This window comes from Chiloscyllium punctatum, chromosome 37, assembly GCF_047496795.1.
Source record: "Chiloscyllium punctatum isolate Juve2018m chromosome 37, sChiPun1.3, whole genome shotgun sequence".
NCBI classification, from domain to species: Eukaryota; Metazoa; Chordata; class Chondrichthyes; order Orectolobiformes; family Hemiscylliidae; genus Chiloscyllium; species Chiloscyllium punctatum.
In genome coordinates, this window is record NC_092775.1 from 12,235,657 (window position 1) to 12,255,124 (window position 19,468).

At 43.4% G+C, this 19,468-nt stretch overlaps 1 protein-coding gene across 3 annotated transcripts in view; it reads left to right on the top strand.

Moving 5' to 3' along the window:
* Positions 1-19,468, top strand: part of gss (glutathione synthetase) — a 56,819-nt gene that overhangs the window by 18,517 nt on the left and 18,834 nt on the right. For all 3 annotated transcript variants that reach the window (XM_072556269.1, XM_072556270.1, XM_072556271.1), the window contains 3 exons: positions 8,327-8,402; positions 13,725-13,864; positions 16,018-16,134. In XM_072556269.1, the coding sequence (XP_072412370.1) occupies positions 8,327-8,402; positions 13,725-13,864; positions 16,018-16,134 (333 nt within the window). The remainder of the gene's footprint in view (positions 1-8,326; positions 8,403-13,724; positions 13,865-16,017; positions 16,135-19,468) is intronic.

Genomic DNA, 19,468 nt, shown 5'->3' on the forward strand with positions numbered 1-19,468 from the left:
TTTGGTTTAAGGTAATCCAGAATGGATTTTAGTTTGGGAAAACTTGAGTTTGTAAGCCTTTGAGCACTTCTGTAGGATACCTGACTGGGGTCAGTAGCGCAATATATTTTCTGTTCTAAAAAAGGTGGAATAGTTCACAGCATAAGTTACCTTTAGTAGGAAGTTAGTTTGTGCAGTTTCCAGGCTGGAAGTGTTTGGTTAGACATCTGCATATTATTGAAAGCTAAGAGAATCTAAGCCCTCGGGTTTAAGGTTATTCACGTTAGAAGATTTTGCTCTTGTGGGAAAGAACTGGGAAGAATCGGTTGAATAGAATTTACGTCACAAAAGGGTTTCTATTTCTGGATGGTGGGGTCATACTGATGACATTGGAGCATGTCTTTCTGTGAGTTTTAAATTTTTTAACACTTGTGTTTGCTATTTCGTTTTGTTTGATTTTTTTTTGTTTTTGATTTGTTTGTTTTTTTTTGCTTTTTTTAATACATTTTCGTTCTATTGTTGAAGAAAATTTTGCAGCCTTATGTACTTGTACTTGTATTTCAGTGAATGACCAAAATGTTAAAATCATAGAATCCCTACAATGCGGAGGCAGGCCAGTTGGCCCACCACGTCCACACTGACAGTCCGAAGACCATCCCACCCAGACCCACCCTCTTATCCTATCTCTGTAACCCATCATTTCCCACCTCACCTGCACATCTCTGGACGCTATGGGTAATTTAGCATGGCCAATCCACCTATCCTACACATCTTTGGACTGCGGGGAAAAAAACTAGAGCACCCAGAGGAAACTTTGGGCAGACACTGATAGAATGTACAAACTCCACACAAACGGTCACTCGAGGGTGGAATCTAACCCGGATCTGTTGCACTGTGAAGCAGTGGTGCTGACCTCTGAACCGCTGTGCTACCCCATTAAAATAATACGCATAACCCTCCACACCAGGTTTCATTCTGAGCTCTGATTTTGTCTAGTAATGTCATTGACTGGGATCGTAACACTTGGCACGTGTGACTTTCTTTCAGTTCAAGTTGCACTTAGCAGGAACACAGCTGCAATGTTAAGTGAGGAGTTACTGTGCTGAGATGTTCTCTATTCTCCATTTTGTTCTGTTTCACATCACCCACTGTTTAGGAAGGCAATTTTTAGAAAGTTGTGTGTCTCCAAGAAAAGATACGTAACAATATTGTGAGTACTGATGTGCCAGCTGACAATGCTGAGCACGTTACAAACTACAAAACGTTCTGGTCAAACAGCACCGCATTATAGCAAGGGCAGATTGTCCTTGAATGGAGTGTCACTAGTTTACTTAACAAATCATAAGTGATTGTTATGTTACAGAACTTCTTAATGCAGGATTTGGAGAGCCATTGTATAAATAACCCTGTAGTCTGATGGAACATATTAAGTTCAACAGGGATTGAGATTGAGAGTTTGAATTGTATGCATTGAAGCTTTCCTCATTGATGGGAACTCCTACGACAATCTCGAAAACAGGCCACCTGAAGAGGAATTCAGAAATAGCATTTCACTTAAAGGGTAAAAGAATTGTGAAAGGTAGTGCTATGATGGTATTAGCACTGGCCTAGCAATCCAGAGGTCTAGCCTAGTGCTCTTGGGACCTGGAATTGATTTCAATAAAATTCTGGAATGAAAAGCTCACCTAACCGGGACCGTATAACCATTACTGACTGACATGAAGAACTATTTGCCTCACTGTTATCCATTCGGGAAGGAAATCTGCTACCTGTTCTGGCCTTACATGTGACTTGGACCCACAACAGTGCAGTTCATTCTCAGTTGCCCTTTGGGTAATTAGGGATGGGCAGTGGTTAGCACTGCTGCCTCACAGTGACAGGGACCTGGGTTGATTCCATCCTCAGGCAACTGTCTGTGTGGAGTTTGCACATTCTCCCTGTATCTGCATGGGCTTCCTCCAGTTTCCTCCCACAGTCCAAAGATGTACAGGTTAGGTGGTTTGGCCATGCTAAATTGTCCATAGTGTTCAGGGATGTGTAGGCTGGGTGGGAATTGTGGGGATAGGATGGGTGTATGGTTCAGGATCTGGGTGGGGTGCTGTTTAGATGGTTGTTACTGAGAATGTTACAGGTTGAATGGCCTCTACTTGTATTCTGGGTTTGACGATGAACTTTGGTTAAGCTAGCAAACTGCCTCATTGCACAAAAATTTTTAAACAAGTAATAGATGTTAATGCAATAACTTCCTATTTCAGTGATGGGCAGGCAGATTTCTACTGGCCAAGGGACACAAGAATATGGAGTTAAGGCAGGCAGGTGGATTTGGAATCATTGCGCCTCTACAATGTGGAAACAGACCATTCCTAAAAACTTCAAATTTGTAGACTTGGATTTGGAATCACCACAGTGTGGAAGAAGGCAATTCCGCCCAACGAGTCCACACTGACCCTCTGAAGGCCGTCACAGATCCATCCTCCTACCCTATCCCTGCATTTCCCAAGGCTAACGCACCTAACCTGCCCATTCCTGAACACTACGGGTAATTTAGCATTGCCAATCTAACTAACCTGCACATCTTTGGATCGTGAGAGGAAACCGGAGTACCCAGAAGACACAGAGGAGCATGTAAACTCCACACAGATAGCAGCCCGAGAGTGGAATCGAACCTGGGTCCCTGGTACTGAGGTAGCAGTGCTAACCACTGAGCCTTCCAGAAGGATTTGGGACAGCCTGGAGATAATTACACAGTGGTAGTGTAACTGGACTGGTAGTCCTGAGGGCAGGCCAAATACTCTAGGGACATGGATCTCACTAAAGCAGCTGGTGGAAATTAACTGTTAATAAATCTGGAATTGAAAGCTAGTTTCCATAACTGTGACCACAAAACCTATTATCCATTGTCATTAAAAATTCATCTGGTTCACTCAATCCCTTTTTTTAAGGAAGGAAATCTGTCTTAACTAATCTGGCCTACATGTGACTCTAGACCCAGAGCAATGTGATTGATTCTCAGTTGAAGGGATAATTGGAGATGGGCAGTAAATGTGACCGGCCACATCCCATGAAAGGGCAAAGCCAGAGCATGGCTTCACAGAATAGCAGAGCAGGTTGAACAGATTGAATGGCTGAATCATGTTCCTAACTGTGAAAAACTCTGGCTAGAAATACTATCCAGGTAAGTGTTTTGGCCCCTGAAGGGCCGGGCCAGCTTACACTATTCTGCTAAACTAGAGTTTATCATTGAAAAGATATATGAACACGACAGGAAATTTGCTGTTGTTAAACATGTACGTATTTAAAAAATGAATTCGAACACCTTAATTCAAAGTGCTGAAGGAATTTATAGAATAGCAAATTGTCAGTGTGACCCTAAGTTAGCCAACTATGGGAATTCCAGAAGGATACAGCCATAAGTCCATAGTAACTCATCTTAAAATTATGTACTGTGTTTTCAGCCATCCACTTAATTGAAAAGTTCCACTCTGCTAATCCTGAGCTTCTATTGGGAAGCGAATTCTAGCAGTGGAGGACTCTTCGACTCGGACATATTTATAAAATAAAAGGGCACTCATTTAAAACTGAGATGCAAAGGAATTTTCTTTGCTCAGCAGGTAGTGGAATTCTCTACTCCAGAGAGTTGTAATGGCTTTAACTATTTTCTAGTCTTCTGGAACTCTCCTTGACTCCAGTGATTCCTGAAAGATCACCACCAATGCCTCTACATTCTCCTCAGCTATCTCCTTCAGAACCCTGGTGTGCACTCCATCTGGTCTGGGTGATTCATCCACCTTCAGACCTTTCAGCTTCCCCAGCAACTTCTCTTAGTGGTGGCCACTATACTCCCCTCTAACCCCTGACTGTCTCAAAGTTCTGGTGTGACTGATACAACATACCTGTTCAGTCCCTCTGCCATTTCCTTATTCCCCATTACTACCTCTCCAATGTCATTCTCCAGTGATCCAATGACCAATCTTGGTGTTCCACCATTTTCCCTGCTAGGCTTCCCTTCCAGTCAACTCTTGCCAGCTCGTCCATCATGTAATTACCGTTACTCAAATGTAACACCATTATATCTGACTCAATCTTCTCCCTCTCAAACTGCAGGGTGAATTCCATCATATCATGGTCACTGCCCCGTTGGGCTCTTTCACCTTCAGCTCCCTAATCATGTCTGCCTCATTACATATCCCCAAATTCTGAACTGCCTGTTGCCTCATGGGTTCTTCAATCTGCTCCAAAACAAATCTTGTAGGTATTCCATGAATTCCTATCTCTGGGATCTGCTACCAATCTGATTTTCCCAGTCCATCTACATTTTGAAGTCCTCCATGATTATTGCAGCAATGTCTCTTTCTTGCATGCCTTTTCTATCTTCTACTTTATTGTCTTTCCCTCATCCTGACTACTGTCAGGAAGCCTGTACGTAAGTCCCATCAGGGTCTTTTTTGTTTTCTTTCCTTTCTTTCTACCCACACAGATTCTATGCCTTCCAAATCACTTCTTGCTATCAGTTTAATTTAATTTCTTACTCAACAGCCCATCTCTCTGTCATTTTCAATAGGACACCTATCTTTGGATATGTAGTTCCCAGCCTGGATTCCCATCCAGCCATGTCTCTGTGATGCCCACAGCATCATACCTGCCAATTTCCGTCTGCACGACAATCTTATTTACCTTGTTTCTTATCCTGCATGCATTTAAGTACAACATCCTCATTCCTGTGTTGACTGGCCCCTTCTCATAGTTATCCCCGTATCTGCTGTGCCTGAAGTTAGACTCCTGACACTTTTTTTTTCTTGAAACATTAACTTCTGAGCCCTCATCACCTTACCTTTCCCATAATTGTCCTCCCAAACTATCTAGTTTAAAGCCCTAGTTATGTGATTCACTAAGACTCTGGTCCTAGTATGATAAGGGTGGAGCCTGTCCCATTGGAACAGCTCCCTTCATCCCCACGACTGGTGCCAATGTCCCATGAATTTGAACCTGTTTCCTCCTCTCCAATCTTTGAGCGATATGTTTATCTCTTTATTCTTGTTGACCTTTTACCAGTTAGCTTGTGGCTCGGGTAGCAATCTGGAAATTATTGTTTTTTCTTTTGGTTCTGCTTTTCAGTTTAACCCCTAGCTGCTCATATTCCCTCAGCAGAATCTCTTTCCCCTTTTTCTGCCTATATCGTTGGTACCTACATGGATCACAACAACTGGGTCTTCCCCCTTCCACTCCATGTTCCTCTGCAGTCCAGATGGTAATCCTGAACCCGGGCACCAGTGTCTTTGGGACTCCATCCTGGCCACAGTGAACGATGTCTGTTCCCCTAACTATACTATCCCTGATTTATAACGACATTTCTTTTTTCCTACCCCCTCTGCTCTTAAATGGTTGCCTGTACCATGGTGCTGTTGTCAATTTGCTCATCCTCTTGCTGTCATCTACATGGAGCAAGAATCTCAAACCTGTTAGACAAGCTCCTTCAACACTATCTCCAGGATCCGTCTACCTGCCTCACTCGTAGTCACACCCTCCCCTCCCTGACCACCGACCACATTTCAAAGATAATGAAAGGGGTGTGACTGCCTCCTGAAACACCGTACCCAGATAACTCTTTCCCCTTTTGTGATGTTGAGAATGTCTATAGCCTTAAAACTTGTCTTTAAACATTTAGACTAAAATATAATGCTGAATTATAGACCACATTTACTGCACTAGAAAATAGACAGGCAGGAAGGCTCAGAAAAAGAGGGGGGAGGGGATCTCAAGTTATGCAGAAGATAGGGCCATCTGGGCTCACCAAGTGATAACGGGATGCTCTAAGGCAATTAAGAATAGTTGCTTTAGCATTGGTGAATCTATATGAACAGGACACCAGGTGATAACATTCCCGGTCATTATTGTGATCGTGTTTGATTCTGACCCTGAAACGAAACTCTGTACTACCAAAAGCCTTGTAATTGACATCAGATCCTGTCAATTATAATGGATTCTTATTACCCCTTGCAAGTGGGGCAAACAAAGAAAGTAAAACATCTTTGCTGTTACAAGACCCTGACTTGAGAGTTCAGTAGGACACTAGAGAGAGACCGAGAGAGAGAGAGACCATTTTAGTGCTGAGGCTGCTGAAGCCAGTGGAAAATTAACTCTTAGTGCTTACCTGCTATGGATTGAATTTAATTGTATTTTGGGACTTTGATATTGAGCAGCCATTACCAGTTGTTAAATACAAACCCTGTAAAAGGTCATGATTTGGAGATGCCAGTGTTGGACTGGGGTGTACAAAGTTAAAAATCACACAACACCAGGTTAGTCATGATTTATATTATGTTTATTATAGTCACTATAACCAGGTGTTGTGATTTTTAAGTCTGTAGAAGGTAATATTGTTGAAGCTTTAACTTACTTGCTGTTCTTGCAGATCACTCTATAGACCTTACAGACTGCCCCACTGTCAATTCTAACTAATTAGATCTTGTGTTTTATTTGAGTTTGAATCACAACCCTGAAAGGAAAGCACATTTAATTTGAGACAAATTAGTCAGTTTAAATGTAATATAGAACATAGAAAAATACAGTGCAGTACAGGCCCTTCGGCCCTCGATGTTGCGCCGACTGAAGCCTACCTAACCTACACTAGCCAAATAACCTCCATAGGCTTGTCCAATGCCCGCTTAAATGACCATAAAGAGGGAGAGTCCACCACTGCTACTGGCAGGGCATTCCATGAACACTCAACCCGCTGAGTAAACAATCTACCCCTAACATCTGTCCTATACCTACCACCCCTTAATTTAAAGCTGTGTCCCCTAGTAACAGCTGAGAATCTTATGGTAACATCTCCGCCTCCGGTACAGAATGATTCGGTGCTTAGAAAGCAGGAATCTGCTCCTAGCTTAGAAATTATTCTAAACCTAACATTGAAGAGATTCTGGCACAATGGTCATTTTACGGTCAAAAGTTTGTCCTCCATGCTAAGAAGCCATTTTGTGACATAATTGTTTCTGACATGCAACCTGTGCAAGGTTACATTATGAACTCTCCAATTGGCTCAGACTGGTACCTCTTTATGATCGGCGCCTGCTAGCAAGATAAACTCCTATCTTGGCTGGGTAGGTTTTTCCCACCTGCTGAATGACTTAGGGCCTGTAGGAGTGATTAGTCAGGCGTACAAAGACCTATCAATTAACTTTTCTTCCTTACGAATTATTATCTTTCACTGTTATCTGTCTAATTAAGAACATGCAATGTATTTGTAAACTTTTGTATAAAGGAAGTCACTTTGTATCAGTGCATCAGAGTAGGCTGCTGGGGCACTTGAAGATCTGGTACCCTACTCTCCTAGGTAATTAGGACCTCGTTAGTTTAGCTTCTAGGTATCGGTGTTACGTTGTAACAGTGATTCTATTGGTAAATACAATGGATGACTAAAATTATACTAATCTGTCTGTAAGAGGTTTTTTAATTCCAGACTTCCAAAGAGTATGATCTCCGGGATGAACTAAGAGAGAGACTTACAGGTCTGAGTCCATAAGGGATTCTCTGAGCTGTCTCATGTCTGTACTTACCAATGTGGTGCAGTGCTCGAAGTGCTGACTCCAGCTCATCAACTCTGAGCAGGAGTTCCTCAAGCAACCAACACTTAGTAAAGATGGGGTCACTATGAACCACCATGTGGTCCACCAGCTCCTGTATCATGCAGTTACAACACATTACCTAGACAGACATCTACTTTATTTACTGAGTTACTAATTTTTTTTTAACGGTACTTGCTGTTTTTTTAGTTGCAACCTGCAAATAGTTCTCCTATTTACTTTCAATCTCAAAGTAAGCTATAATCATCAAAGTAGTAGTTAATAGCAATTGGTAGAATTATGGTTTTCCTGTGATATTGCTCTTTGTTTTGTGTTGGGGTTCTGATCCTGATGAGCTGTAATGTGGAAAACCTCAGAAACCAGGTCCTTTGTCCAGGTCACTCAACTCCACTCGCTCTGTCAAATCAATATGCAATCACCACTGGTAACGGTGCTTGAAAAATTCCAGAGCGTTAACGTGCCTGTGTTTTGATTGTGCAGTGAGCAGCCTTGAAGCTTTGCTGTAATCAAGCCAGTCCCCATCCTGACTTGGAAATGTGTCACTGTTCCGACACTGTCACTGGATCAAACCTCTGGAATTCCCTCCCTCAGAGCATTGTGGGCCAACCTACAGTGTATGGACTGCAGCAGGTCGAGAGGGCAGTTCCCCATCAGCTTCTCGAGGGTAACTAGGGACGGGCAATAAATGCTGGCCCAGCCAGTGATGTCCATCTCCAGCTAGAGAAATGCCAAGTAACTGTTCTCTGCCATTTCTCTTTCAGCACTGTCGAAGTGGATGATTTTACAGCTGGTCTCTTCAGCATCTATAAAGAAGTGCTCAAAGAAGGTATTGCCCAGGTAGTGATCTTGTTTTATTGTAATGGGGTGCATGGGGAAAATGAATCCTTTTTTTTAATGTAAGAGATTATTTTATTTTTATTTGATTTGAACAGCAGCATATCGACTATTGTGTGAATGTAAAGTCCTCTTGAACTGTGGGACACTTTCAGTAATATCGTTTATAGAATCTGGCCTTTATCCTTGGGTCATTGTGGGCAGGATGGTCAGCTGTGTTGTCCCACTAAAATGGCACATTTTATCGATGCATCAGATGAAATTTGTGCTTGTGCAACATGAGCATGTTCCCTCTAATTTTGATGTTTTGGGAATGTCTTGACACTTTTTTGTTACTGGATTTATGTTCTATTCTTCCCTGCCACCATCCTGGGTGAGCATTTTGACCATTTCAAACCTTGATCACCATTTCTTCATATTGTTGTTATGAGCAGTTTTGGACCTTATATCTAAGGAAGGATATTCAAGCATTGGAGGAGCTGCAGAGGAGGTTCACAACAAAGGTCCTAGAGACCTTTGGGGTTATAATGAGGAGTGGTTGAGAATCCTGGGTCTGTACTCTGAGTTTAGAAGGGTGAGTTGGGGGGGGTTGGGGGGGGGGAGGTGTTGGGGATCTGATTGAAACTTACAGAATACTGAGGGACCTGGAAGAGATGTCCCTGTTGGTAAGAGTGCTTAGGACCCAAGGGCGCAGCCTCAGAATGAAGGGAGTAATTTCTTCAGCCAAAGTGTGGTGAATCTGTGGACCTCATTGCCACTAAAAAAGGTATCTATATGAAAAGTTAGTGATTTTATTTAACTGTATCATAAGTTTGTCTCCTTTAGATCCCTAATTGGACAAAGGCAGAACTCCAGCTTTTTTTTTGTAGCTGTCCACTAGCTTTTTAAGTGATTTTATACACCGATCCCCAAATTCTTTCTGCTTCTCCACAGTACCTAGATTTCCATCAGGTCTTGTTTGAGGGGTCTGTGGGGCAGCACAGTGGCTCAGTGGTTAGCACGGCTGCCTCAGTCCCAGTGACCCAGGTTTGATTCCAGCCTCTGGCCACTGTCTGTGTGGAGTTTGCACATTTTCCCTGTGTCTGTGTGGGGTTCCTCCACATGCTCTGGTTTCCTCCCACAATCCAAAGATGTGTAGGTTAGGTTCATTAGTCTGGGGTAAATGTAGAATAGTAGGGGAATGGGTCTGTGTGGGTTACTCTTTGGAGGGTCGGTGTGGACTTGTTGGGCTGAAGGGCCTGTTTCCACATTGTAGGATTCTGTGGGCATACAGGTGCCCTGCATTCACTAAAGATCTCGCCCTTGTGGGCCATTTAACGTGCCAGCAGCTGTTCAACTATAGTGGGGTAACACATTCTGCCCTGATTCTGTCATCTTCTCGATTGTACATGTGCTTTTCCCCTGAAATATTGAAGGTGGTAAGGGAGGGAAATTGTTAAACTTGAGAGGGTGCAGAAAAGATTTACAAGGATGTTGCTGGGACTGGAAGGTTTGAACTATTGGAAGAGGCTGAATAGACTGGGGCTTTCTTCACTGGAGCATTGGAGGTTGAGGGCTGATGTTACAGAAGTTTATACAATCACGAGGGGCATGGATTGGGTGAATAACTAAGTAGTCTTCCCAGGGTAGGAGAGTCCAAAACTAGAGGGTAGAGGTTTAAGGGGAGGGGGGGGGCAAGATTTAAGAGACCTAAGGGGCAACTTTTTCATGCAGAGGGTGGTGCATGTAAGGAGTGAGCTAGCAGAGGAAGTGGTGGAGGCTGGTACAATCTGTGACGATGCTGCTCCTTTAACATGGTTATGCTGTCCTTGGTTTGTTTTTTCAGAGGTTGTAAAAACAGAGATTCCAAAAAGTCTGGATTTGAAGGGTTTTAAGGCCAATTTGATTATAGCTAACAGATACTGCCTCGGGAAAAGGCTTTCAAGTTTTTTTTTTCAAAAAGCCTTGTACAATGAAAAGGGAGTGGCCAGTTCTCCCAGCTCTGCTTTACTCTGGTCTGGTTCGGTCTGGTTATTCACTGAAAGCAATCAGGTAGTTGTAAAGCTACTGGACCCAAAGAAGCAGGTCCATGCTGACCCTCCCTCTCTCTGACATCCTTCCTGTCAGAACCTGTTAGTTTTTTCCTTTTTTGTTTTTTGGCCAAGGAGTATTTGTGGGGATTGTTGCAAGTCATTGGAACAGTATCATTAAGTTGGGATAATGTGTTTGGTTTTCAGATAAGTTGTCTTTGTGTTTCATTCAGTAATGTTGTAAATAAATTCTGTTTTGGTTAAAACTAAGTGGATTGACCAGCTGCATCCCTCCTGGAATATCCACTTTACACCTGCTTAAAACAACCAGCAAAGTTAGGGTCTGGGCTACCTTCTTGAAATGTTTTGATCTGGTCCATAACAAATTACAGTATTTTAAATGGTATCTGGATGGGTATATGAATAGGAAGGGTTTAGAGGGATATGGGCCAAGTGCTGGCAAATGGGACTAGGTCAGATTGAGCTGTCTGGTCGGCACTGACGAGTTGGACTGAAGAGCTGGTTTCCATGCAGTATCTCAGAGTGCACCGCATTCTTTCTCTTTTAGCTGACTGGGTGGGGGAAGGGCAATTTAGACCAATTATAGTACCCTAATTGCTACCACCCTAGAGCAGAGCAGGGTAGGAACTGAACACTTGGACACACCCTAGTTTATAATGCTCGGCTAAGTGGCGCATCATTATGCACTTGGTCGTGAGGGAACCTTTATTTCACCCTTCCTGTTCCATCCCATGTTTAATTGAACTTGAACTCTTCCTTAATGATCACACTGACGTTCAACTTCACTTCAAAAAGGTATCTAGAATGTGGAACCTGCAAGTACCTTTCATCCTTGGTCCAATTTAGTTTACGTTGTCATGAGGTTAAATATCTTTTTTTAAAATCTACATTGCTGTTTCTTGACCCCATTGTGTGGATTATGGGGTTATCTTGGGCGTCGGTACAGTTTTGGTCTTTGTGCCGATGGAGCAGTGTGCAGTGTTGCTGAGTGGAATTTTTAAAAGTTCTGTATTGAGGTGCGAGTGCTGTTGTGCAATGCTCCTCTAATTTTTCTTCCGGCTGGGTGGATCTCTGAGGTCCGTGCGCAGCGTGATGATTGACCTACCCAGGGATTACCCAGTGGCTGGGCAGCTTAAGAGAAACGTTTTTAATGCCTCGTTAATTGCTCTTGTGTTGGTGAGGTAATGTTTTGTTCTGTTCATGTGAAGGCTGCACCAGTGTTTATTGCTCCGTTGAGAAGGTGGTGGTGGGGAGCTGTCAACTTGAACTGGCGCAGCAATGCGGTTGACTCTCGGCTGCCCTCAGAAATGGCCTAGCAGGACACTCACTTCAAAGGCAACTGCGGACCGGCAATAAATGCTGGCTAGCCAGCAACACCACATCCCATGAATGAATGAAAGAAAAGACCATGTTCTGCAGGTGGATGATGTGATAAGGGAAGGGATTTCAGGATTAGATTAGATTACTTAGTGTGGAAACAGGCCCTTCGGCCCAACAAGTCCACACCGCCCCGCCGAAGCGCAACCCACCCATACCCCTACATCTACCCCTTACCTAACACTACGGGCAATTTATCATGGCCAATTCACCTGACCTGCACATCTTTGGAGTGTGGGAGGAAACCGGAGCACCCGGAGGAAACCCACGCAGACACGGGGAGAATGTGCAAACTCCACACAGACAGTTGCCTGAGGCGGGAATTGAACCCGGGTCTCTGGCGCTGTGAGGCAGCAGTGCTAACCACTGTGCCACCGTGCCACCCAGGATCTTGACCCAGCGACACTGAAGGATTGGTGATTGTTTCCCTATATCTGCTGCCCATGTCCTTGGTGATAGTGGGCGTGGGTTTGGAAGACGCTGTGAATTTTTGCAGTACGTCTCACAGATGATACATGCTGTTGCTACTGAGCACCCGCGATTAAGGGACTGAATGTTTGAAAAATGCACTGCCAGTTTTTTTTTCTACTGGAGGCCTCTGACCAGTGGTGGTCCACAGGGATTGGTGCTGGATCCACTTTTGTAATTTATGTCAATGATTTAGATAAGAATACAGAAAGCGTGGATGGTAAGATGACAGCATGGTGATTCGGCGATGAGCACTGCTGCTTCAGCGCCAGGGAATTGGGTTTGATTCAACCCTCGGGTATCTGTCTATGTGGAGTTTGCACATTCTCCCCAGTGTCTCCGTGGGTTTCCTCCAAATGTACTGGTTTCCTCCCACAATCTAAAGATGTGCAGTTTGGGGTCATTCGGCTGTGCTAAATTGCCTGTGGTGTTCAGGGATGTTAGCTATGGAAAATGCAGGGTTACAGGGATAGGGTAGGGTCATGGGTCTGGGTGGGATGCTGTTTGGAGGGTCGGTGAAGACTCGATGGGCCGGATGGCCTGCTTCCACACCATTGGGATTCTGTTCTATTCTATGTTCAACACTGAGCTTGGTGGTATAGTGGACAGTGAACAAGGTTAGATTGCAACTAACAAAAATGGAAATTTCTGGAGAAAATCAGCAAGTCTGACAGCATCTTTGTAGAGAGAAAGTTAATGATTTCTGGTCCAATGACCCTTCCTCAGATAAACAAGCGTTCAGACACAATCCAAGTAAGTGATGGAACAGACTGTAGGGAATCAAATGGATAAATAAATGCTGTTCCATTCTCCCCCCCCCCCCCCCCTCGTCTGTTTTAATGTGGAGCTATTGCTGAGGGATTGGAACCTTGATATATGTGTAATATTTTACCCTGTTTCCTATTTTGAAGAGGAGTCTTCCTTAAAAACAAAAAAACATGTCTCTCAGCTATTTGAACATAAGGGGCATCTTATCTTGTCCTTCTGTAATATGCATTTTTTTTTGCAGGGGATGTGTTCCAAATAAATCTCTGCCTTGTAGTTCAGATAATTAATTCACAAATTGAACTTTTGATGTTTTGCTATGCTAAAGGTGCTATATAAATGAAGGTGGTTGTTGTTGAGAGAGTTTGGTTTTGATTACAATCAGCATGAACTTGGGTGATTTTAAGCTCAGGAAAGGTGTGTTTTATTTGTGCCTCTGGATAAGAGAACAGTAAGATAACTGGTTTGAGTGACCTCTCAGGATAGTGAGAGGTGAAGATTAGGGATACCTGGGATAACAATGTGGAGCTACGTTAAATTCTAAAGGGGTTGTACATGTTTTAAAATTTCTGCCATGTAAGTTATGTTTTAAAAGAGGAAGCATTTTGTTTTGGAATTGCCTCCCCGTTTGCTTTTTCTTTATATTGACTGATTTGTGTTTTTCTTTCCCCTTTTCCTTGTTCAGCCAATTACTTTAGGTATAAACAGATCGGACTACATGTTTGACAGAGGACTTGATCACAATGTTTCCTTAAAACAAATAGAAATTAATACCATTGCTGCTAGTTACGCAGGACTGGCTGAGCGAGTCCCGGATATACATAGGTAAGAGCTGAACGAGAGATTTTGACAGTTAATTGAAATTGATCTCTCCTTTGTGTGAGGATGAGAGTGGTTGCCCATTTGATTGGGGTTGGCATCGAGGACCCCTAGCAAAACCAGAATCAATGGAAATTGGTGAGGGAGGAGGCTCTCCAATGGTTAGTCTCATACCTGGCGCAAAGATGGGCATGGTTGTTGGGGGTCAGCCATCTCCGCTTCTGGACATCTCTGCAGGAGTTCCTCAGGGTAATGTCCTAGACCCAACCATCTTCAGCTGCATTGTCAGTGATGTTTTCTCCATGGAAAGGTCAGAAGTTGGAATGTGCAATTATCAGTGAACAATGTTCAGCACCGTTCATTACTCCTCAGCTACTGAAGCAGTCCAGTAGCAAATGCAGCAAGGCCTGGAAAACGTCTAGGTTTGGGCTCGTAAGCGGTAAGTAACACGTATGCCACACAAATGCCAGGCAATGACCATCTCCAATGAGACACAATCTAACCACCGCCCTTAACATTCAATGGCATTACCTTCACTGAATTCTCCATTATCAGCATCCAAAGGGTTACCATTAACCAGAAGCTGAACTGATCATGGCTACAAGAGTAGGTTAGAGGCTACGAATCCTACAGCGAGTAACTCACCACCTGACTCCCCAAAGCCAGACCACTATCTACAAGGCATGTTTTTGAAGTGTGATGGAATACTGCCCACCAGCCTGGATGGGTGCAACTCCAACACCCATGAAGCTAGATATCACCCAGGATGAAGCAGCCCACTTGATTGGCACTATTTCGATAAACATACACTCCTTTTACTGATGGTACACACTGCTGCTACTGAGCATCTGCAAGACCTACTGCAGAAATTCACCAGAGCTCCTTAGACAGCAACCTTCACACATAGGACCACTACCATCCAGAAAGCAGCAGGTATGAGGCAACGCAGCCACTTAAAAGTTCCTTTCCAAATCACTCCGTATCCTGACTTGGTAATATATTGCTGTCGCATCACATAGGTGGGACTCTATCCCTGCGTTCAACCCGTGAAACCCACATCCCATGAATGAACAATAAACAGAACTAGCTGTCTGTCAGCTGCGACAGATGGAGGTTTGTGGGCAAAAATGCTTACATTGGGCAGAGTGGCCTGAATCTGGACTTTTCCATGCAAATTCGGCTTTCTCAATTAACTTTTGTGTATAAAATGTAACTGCCATTTAAAGATGGCAGGCTATTAAAATTCCAAACAAAGCAACTTTGATTTGAATAGGAAAATAGATTTGCTCAATGTAAAGGCCATGTTTTGGTTCAGTTGGGCCAGAAGAATATAAATCATTTTCTCTTGGAAATTGATATACTTTGTACTGTTGAGTTTCAACTTTATTGAATTGAATAGCTTTTAAAACAAAATGAAGTAAATTTTAAAATATGCAATTTTTAAAAAAATGGTAATTTTCTAAAGCATAAAGAAAGAGAAATTGCTGGAGAAACCCAACAGGTCTGGTAGTATCTGCAGAAAGGAAAAACTGAGTTTACATTTGAAGTGCCCCTTCAGTCACGCTCCTGGACGTGTCCTCTTCAAGTTGGCTCAGTGGTTAGTACTGCTGCCTCACAGAGCCAGGGACCTGGGTCTGATTCTAGCCTCGGGTGACTGTGTCTGTCTGTGTGGAGTTTGCATGTTCTCAGTGTGTGTGTCTGTGTGCGTGTTTCCTCTGGGTGCTCTGGTTTCCTCCCACAGTCCAAAGATATGCAGGTTCGATGGATTGGCCATGCTAAATTGTCCATAATGTGTTCAGGAATGTGTAGGTTAGTTACATTATACAGGAGTAAATAGGGGAATGGGTCTTGAGGGTTGGTGTGGACCTGTTTCCTCACTGTAGGGATTCTATGAAGTCCATAGTGTCCTACAATGTCCTTTCAGCTCAGTAGCCCAGCTGATGGTAATTGATGGTAGGGTATCGTAATCCCCTCCCTTTTTGTGCTGGTGACCTCTCTAATCCCCATTGGGCTGTCTCTTTGCTCTTTAAGGGTTTGTGCACATGAATTTGCTGATGTTGTGTATCCTTCAAAGTTGTGGTGTTCGTGTTATCCTGTTTTTAAACAACTTGATGAAAAAGTGGGCATTTATGTTGTTTTTTTCTTTCTGCTGCCATCAGGCATGTTCTGAACTTCTGGGGAAAATCTGATGAAGCAGCTAAGGTCTTGAGTAACCCTGCTGTAAAGGGCATTGCTGAAGGAATCGCAAAAGCGTGGCAATTATATGGATCACCGTCGTAAGTAAAATTCAAACTTGAAACCAGACTGGGGTGTAACTAGGATTGTGCAGCCATTGGTGAAGGAAGAAATTCAGGCTTTTAGAAGCTGTAAATGTTAGTCACCACCTGATGGTTGACAAATTGAGTTTAGTACCTGCATCTACCTGTACCTGCATATGATGTATGTTAGTTCTGATGTCCACTTGTCAACCGTTGCTGGTTACTGATGGAGCCATACTTGAGCATTTGCTGGTCTTTGGTACCTTGCCTGGAAGGCCATTCGTTTATGGGCATTTACCTAATACCTCTGAGTTTACCTAATAGACTCCTACAGCACGGAGACAGGCCCTTTGGCTCAAACTGGTCCGTGCCGACCCCACAATGTCCATCCACACTAATTCCCTTTCTCTGCACTCGACCCAGCTCAGTGGTTAGCACTGCTGCCTCGCAGCACCAGGGTCCCAGGTTCGATTCCAGCCTTAGGCGAAGGTCTGTGTGGAGTTTGCACATTTTCCCCGTGTCTGCATGTGTTATATCTCCAGGTGCTCCGGTTTCCTCCCACAGTCCAAAGATGTGGTTTGGTGAATTGGCCGTGCTATATTGCCCACAATGTTAGGTACATTAGTCGGAGGGAAATGGGACTGGGTGGGTTACTCTTCGGAGGGTCAGTGTGGACTTGTTGGGCCAAAGGGCCTGTTTCCACACTGTAGGGAATCTAATCTAATCTAATCTTATCCATGTATTTGTCCATGTGCCTTTTAAATTTTGTTAATGTATCCACCTCAACCATTTCTGCTGGCAGCTCATTCCAGATGCATATCATCCTCTGTTTTTTTAAAAAAATGTTGCCCCTCAGTTTCCCTTTTACTCTTTCCTCTCTTCCATTGAACTGAGGCCCTCAAGTCCTTGATTCCCCAACCTGGGAAATGAACTCAGTGCATTCATTCTATCCATGTCTCATGATCTTATATACCTCCTATAAGGTCCCCCCTCAGTCTCCTACGCTCCAACCTCTCTCACTCAGACCATTGACTCCAGGCAACATCCTTGTAAATTTCTTCTGCACTCTTTTTCCAGTTTAATAACATCCTTCCTATAACAAGGTGTCCAAAACTGAACACAATACTTCAAGTGCGGCCTCACCAATGTCAACATAACTTCCCAACTTCTCTACTCAATATCCTGACTGATGAAGGCCAGTGTGTCAAAAGCCTCCTTCGCTGCCTTGTCTACCTGTGACTCCTCTTTCAGAGAACCGTGCACCTGAACTCTGTTCCACTACACTCCTTAAGGCCCTACCATTCACCATGAAACTCTCACCTTGATTTGACTTTGCTAAATGTAAGACCTCACACTTATCTATATTAAACTCCATTTGCCATTTCGCATCCCACTTCTCCAACTGATCGAGGTCCTGCTGCAATTTCTGATAACCTTCTTACTGTCCACGATACCGCTGGTTTTAGTGTCATCAGCAAACGTACTAATTTATGCCTTGTACATTCTCATCCAAATCATTGACATCGATAACAAGCAGTAATGGGCCTAGTGCCGACCCCTGAGACACCCCACTAATCACAGGCCTCCAGTTCGACAAGCATCCTTACCCTCTGCTTCCTATCATCAAGCCAAGTTTGTATCTAATTTGCCAGCTTGGCCTGGATTCCATGCAATCTAACCTTCAAGAGCAGCCTACCATATGGAACCTCATCAAAGGCCTTACCGAATCCCATATAGACTACGTCTACTGCCCTGCCCTCGTCAACCATCTTGGTCACTTCTTCAACTAATTCTAACAAATTGGAGGCATGATCTCCCACTGCCAACGCCATGCTGACTACTCCTAATTAAACCCTGTCTTTCCAAATGCATGTAGATCTTAGAATCTTCTCAAGTAACTTACCCACTACAGATGTTGGGCTTTTACTGGTCTATAGTTTCCAGGGTTTTCTTTGCAGCCCTTCTTGAATAATGGCACAACATTCGCTATCCTCCAGTCTTTGGGACCTCATGGCTAACGATGATGCAAAATGATCAGCCAGGTCCCCTTCGATTTCTCCTCTGGCCTTCCCCAGTAATACACAGCTCAATCAGTAAAACACTCACCGCTGAGTCAGCAGGTAGTCCTACTTGCATGATTTGAGCTTCAGGCTGACAGTGCAACACTCCCTCAGTACTGTGCTGTAATGTTGGAGGTGCAGTCTTTCAGACGACATGCTAATCCAAAACTGCTTGTTTGTTCTCTGGCAGATACTGTGGGGAATTCCAGCAGGCATCATCATTAAATCCGATTATTGGGCTGTTGTCCTGTTGTTAATAGAAATTTACAGTATACAAATTGGCTACGACCTCTGCTGTAACAGCAGTAGATGTTTGCAAATGTTTTGTTAGGACATGTAGTAAAGCACATTTGCTTGCTTTATTTTAAAATGCTATATAAATGCAAGTTGTTGTGACTACACTTCACAGTGTAAAGAACCTTTAGGAAGGGAAATGTAAATCGTTCTGACAGCTTACAGAAAAGGGGGCCATTTAGCCAACCCGGTCTATGCATGCAAGATATTTTCCCCCTCCTTTACACATCTAACAATAGTTGGCAGTCTGGAGTGGGGACCCTGGATTCACTTACAGTCACAGTCATACAGCATGTAAACAATCCTTCGGTCTGACCAGTCCATACCAATTATGTTCCTAAATTAAACTAAAACTAGTCCCACCTGTCTACGTTTGGCCCATATCCCTCTGAACATTTCTTGTATACATGTTCAAATATCTTTTAAATGTTGCACAGGGCATTCTGCTGTAATGTACATTTTGTTAACATGAATTTGCTGTAACGAGATTGACGAATTGGGGTTACTGTTTCAAAAGCATGAACTTTTTAAAATATGTGTTGGCTGTAATGTGATTACATCACCAACGCTGTATCTAAAGTATGATTTTTCTATAATGCGAGGTTACACTAAAACACAACCATCAGGTATTGAAGAGCTACTGTAACTGTTTGCATTCACCACTTCCTCCGTGTGGTACTTCACAAACCCCCGTGTTATTAAAAAAACATTCCCTCATGTCCTTCTCAAATTTTTCTCCCCTCACCTTAAAAATATGTCTCCTGGTTTTGAATTCCTCCACCCCCCCTAGGGAAAAGACTCTTGCTATTCACTTTATCTATGCCCCTTAAGATTTTATCATTCTCTGTAAGGTCACTGCTCAATTTGTTTCTCTTCCGCATGAAAAGCTGCGATCAATGGAGCACGCTGGCTGAGATCAGCAAACTCTCAATTGTGGTGCATTCCTTTTTGTTTGTGTTCACTTTGTGCCTTAAGCTAGCAATCCATCAATGTGGAAC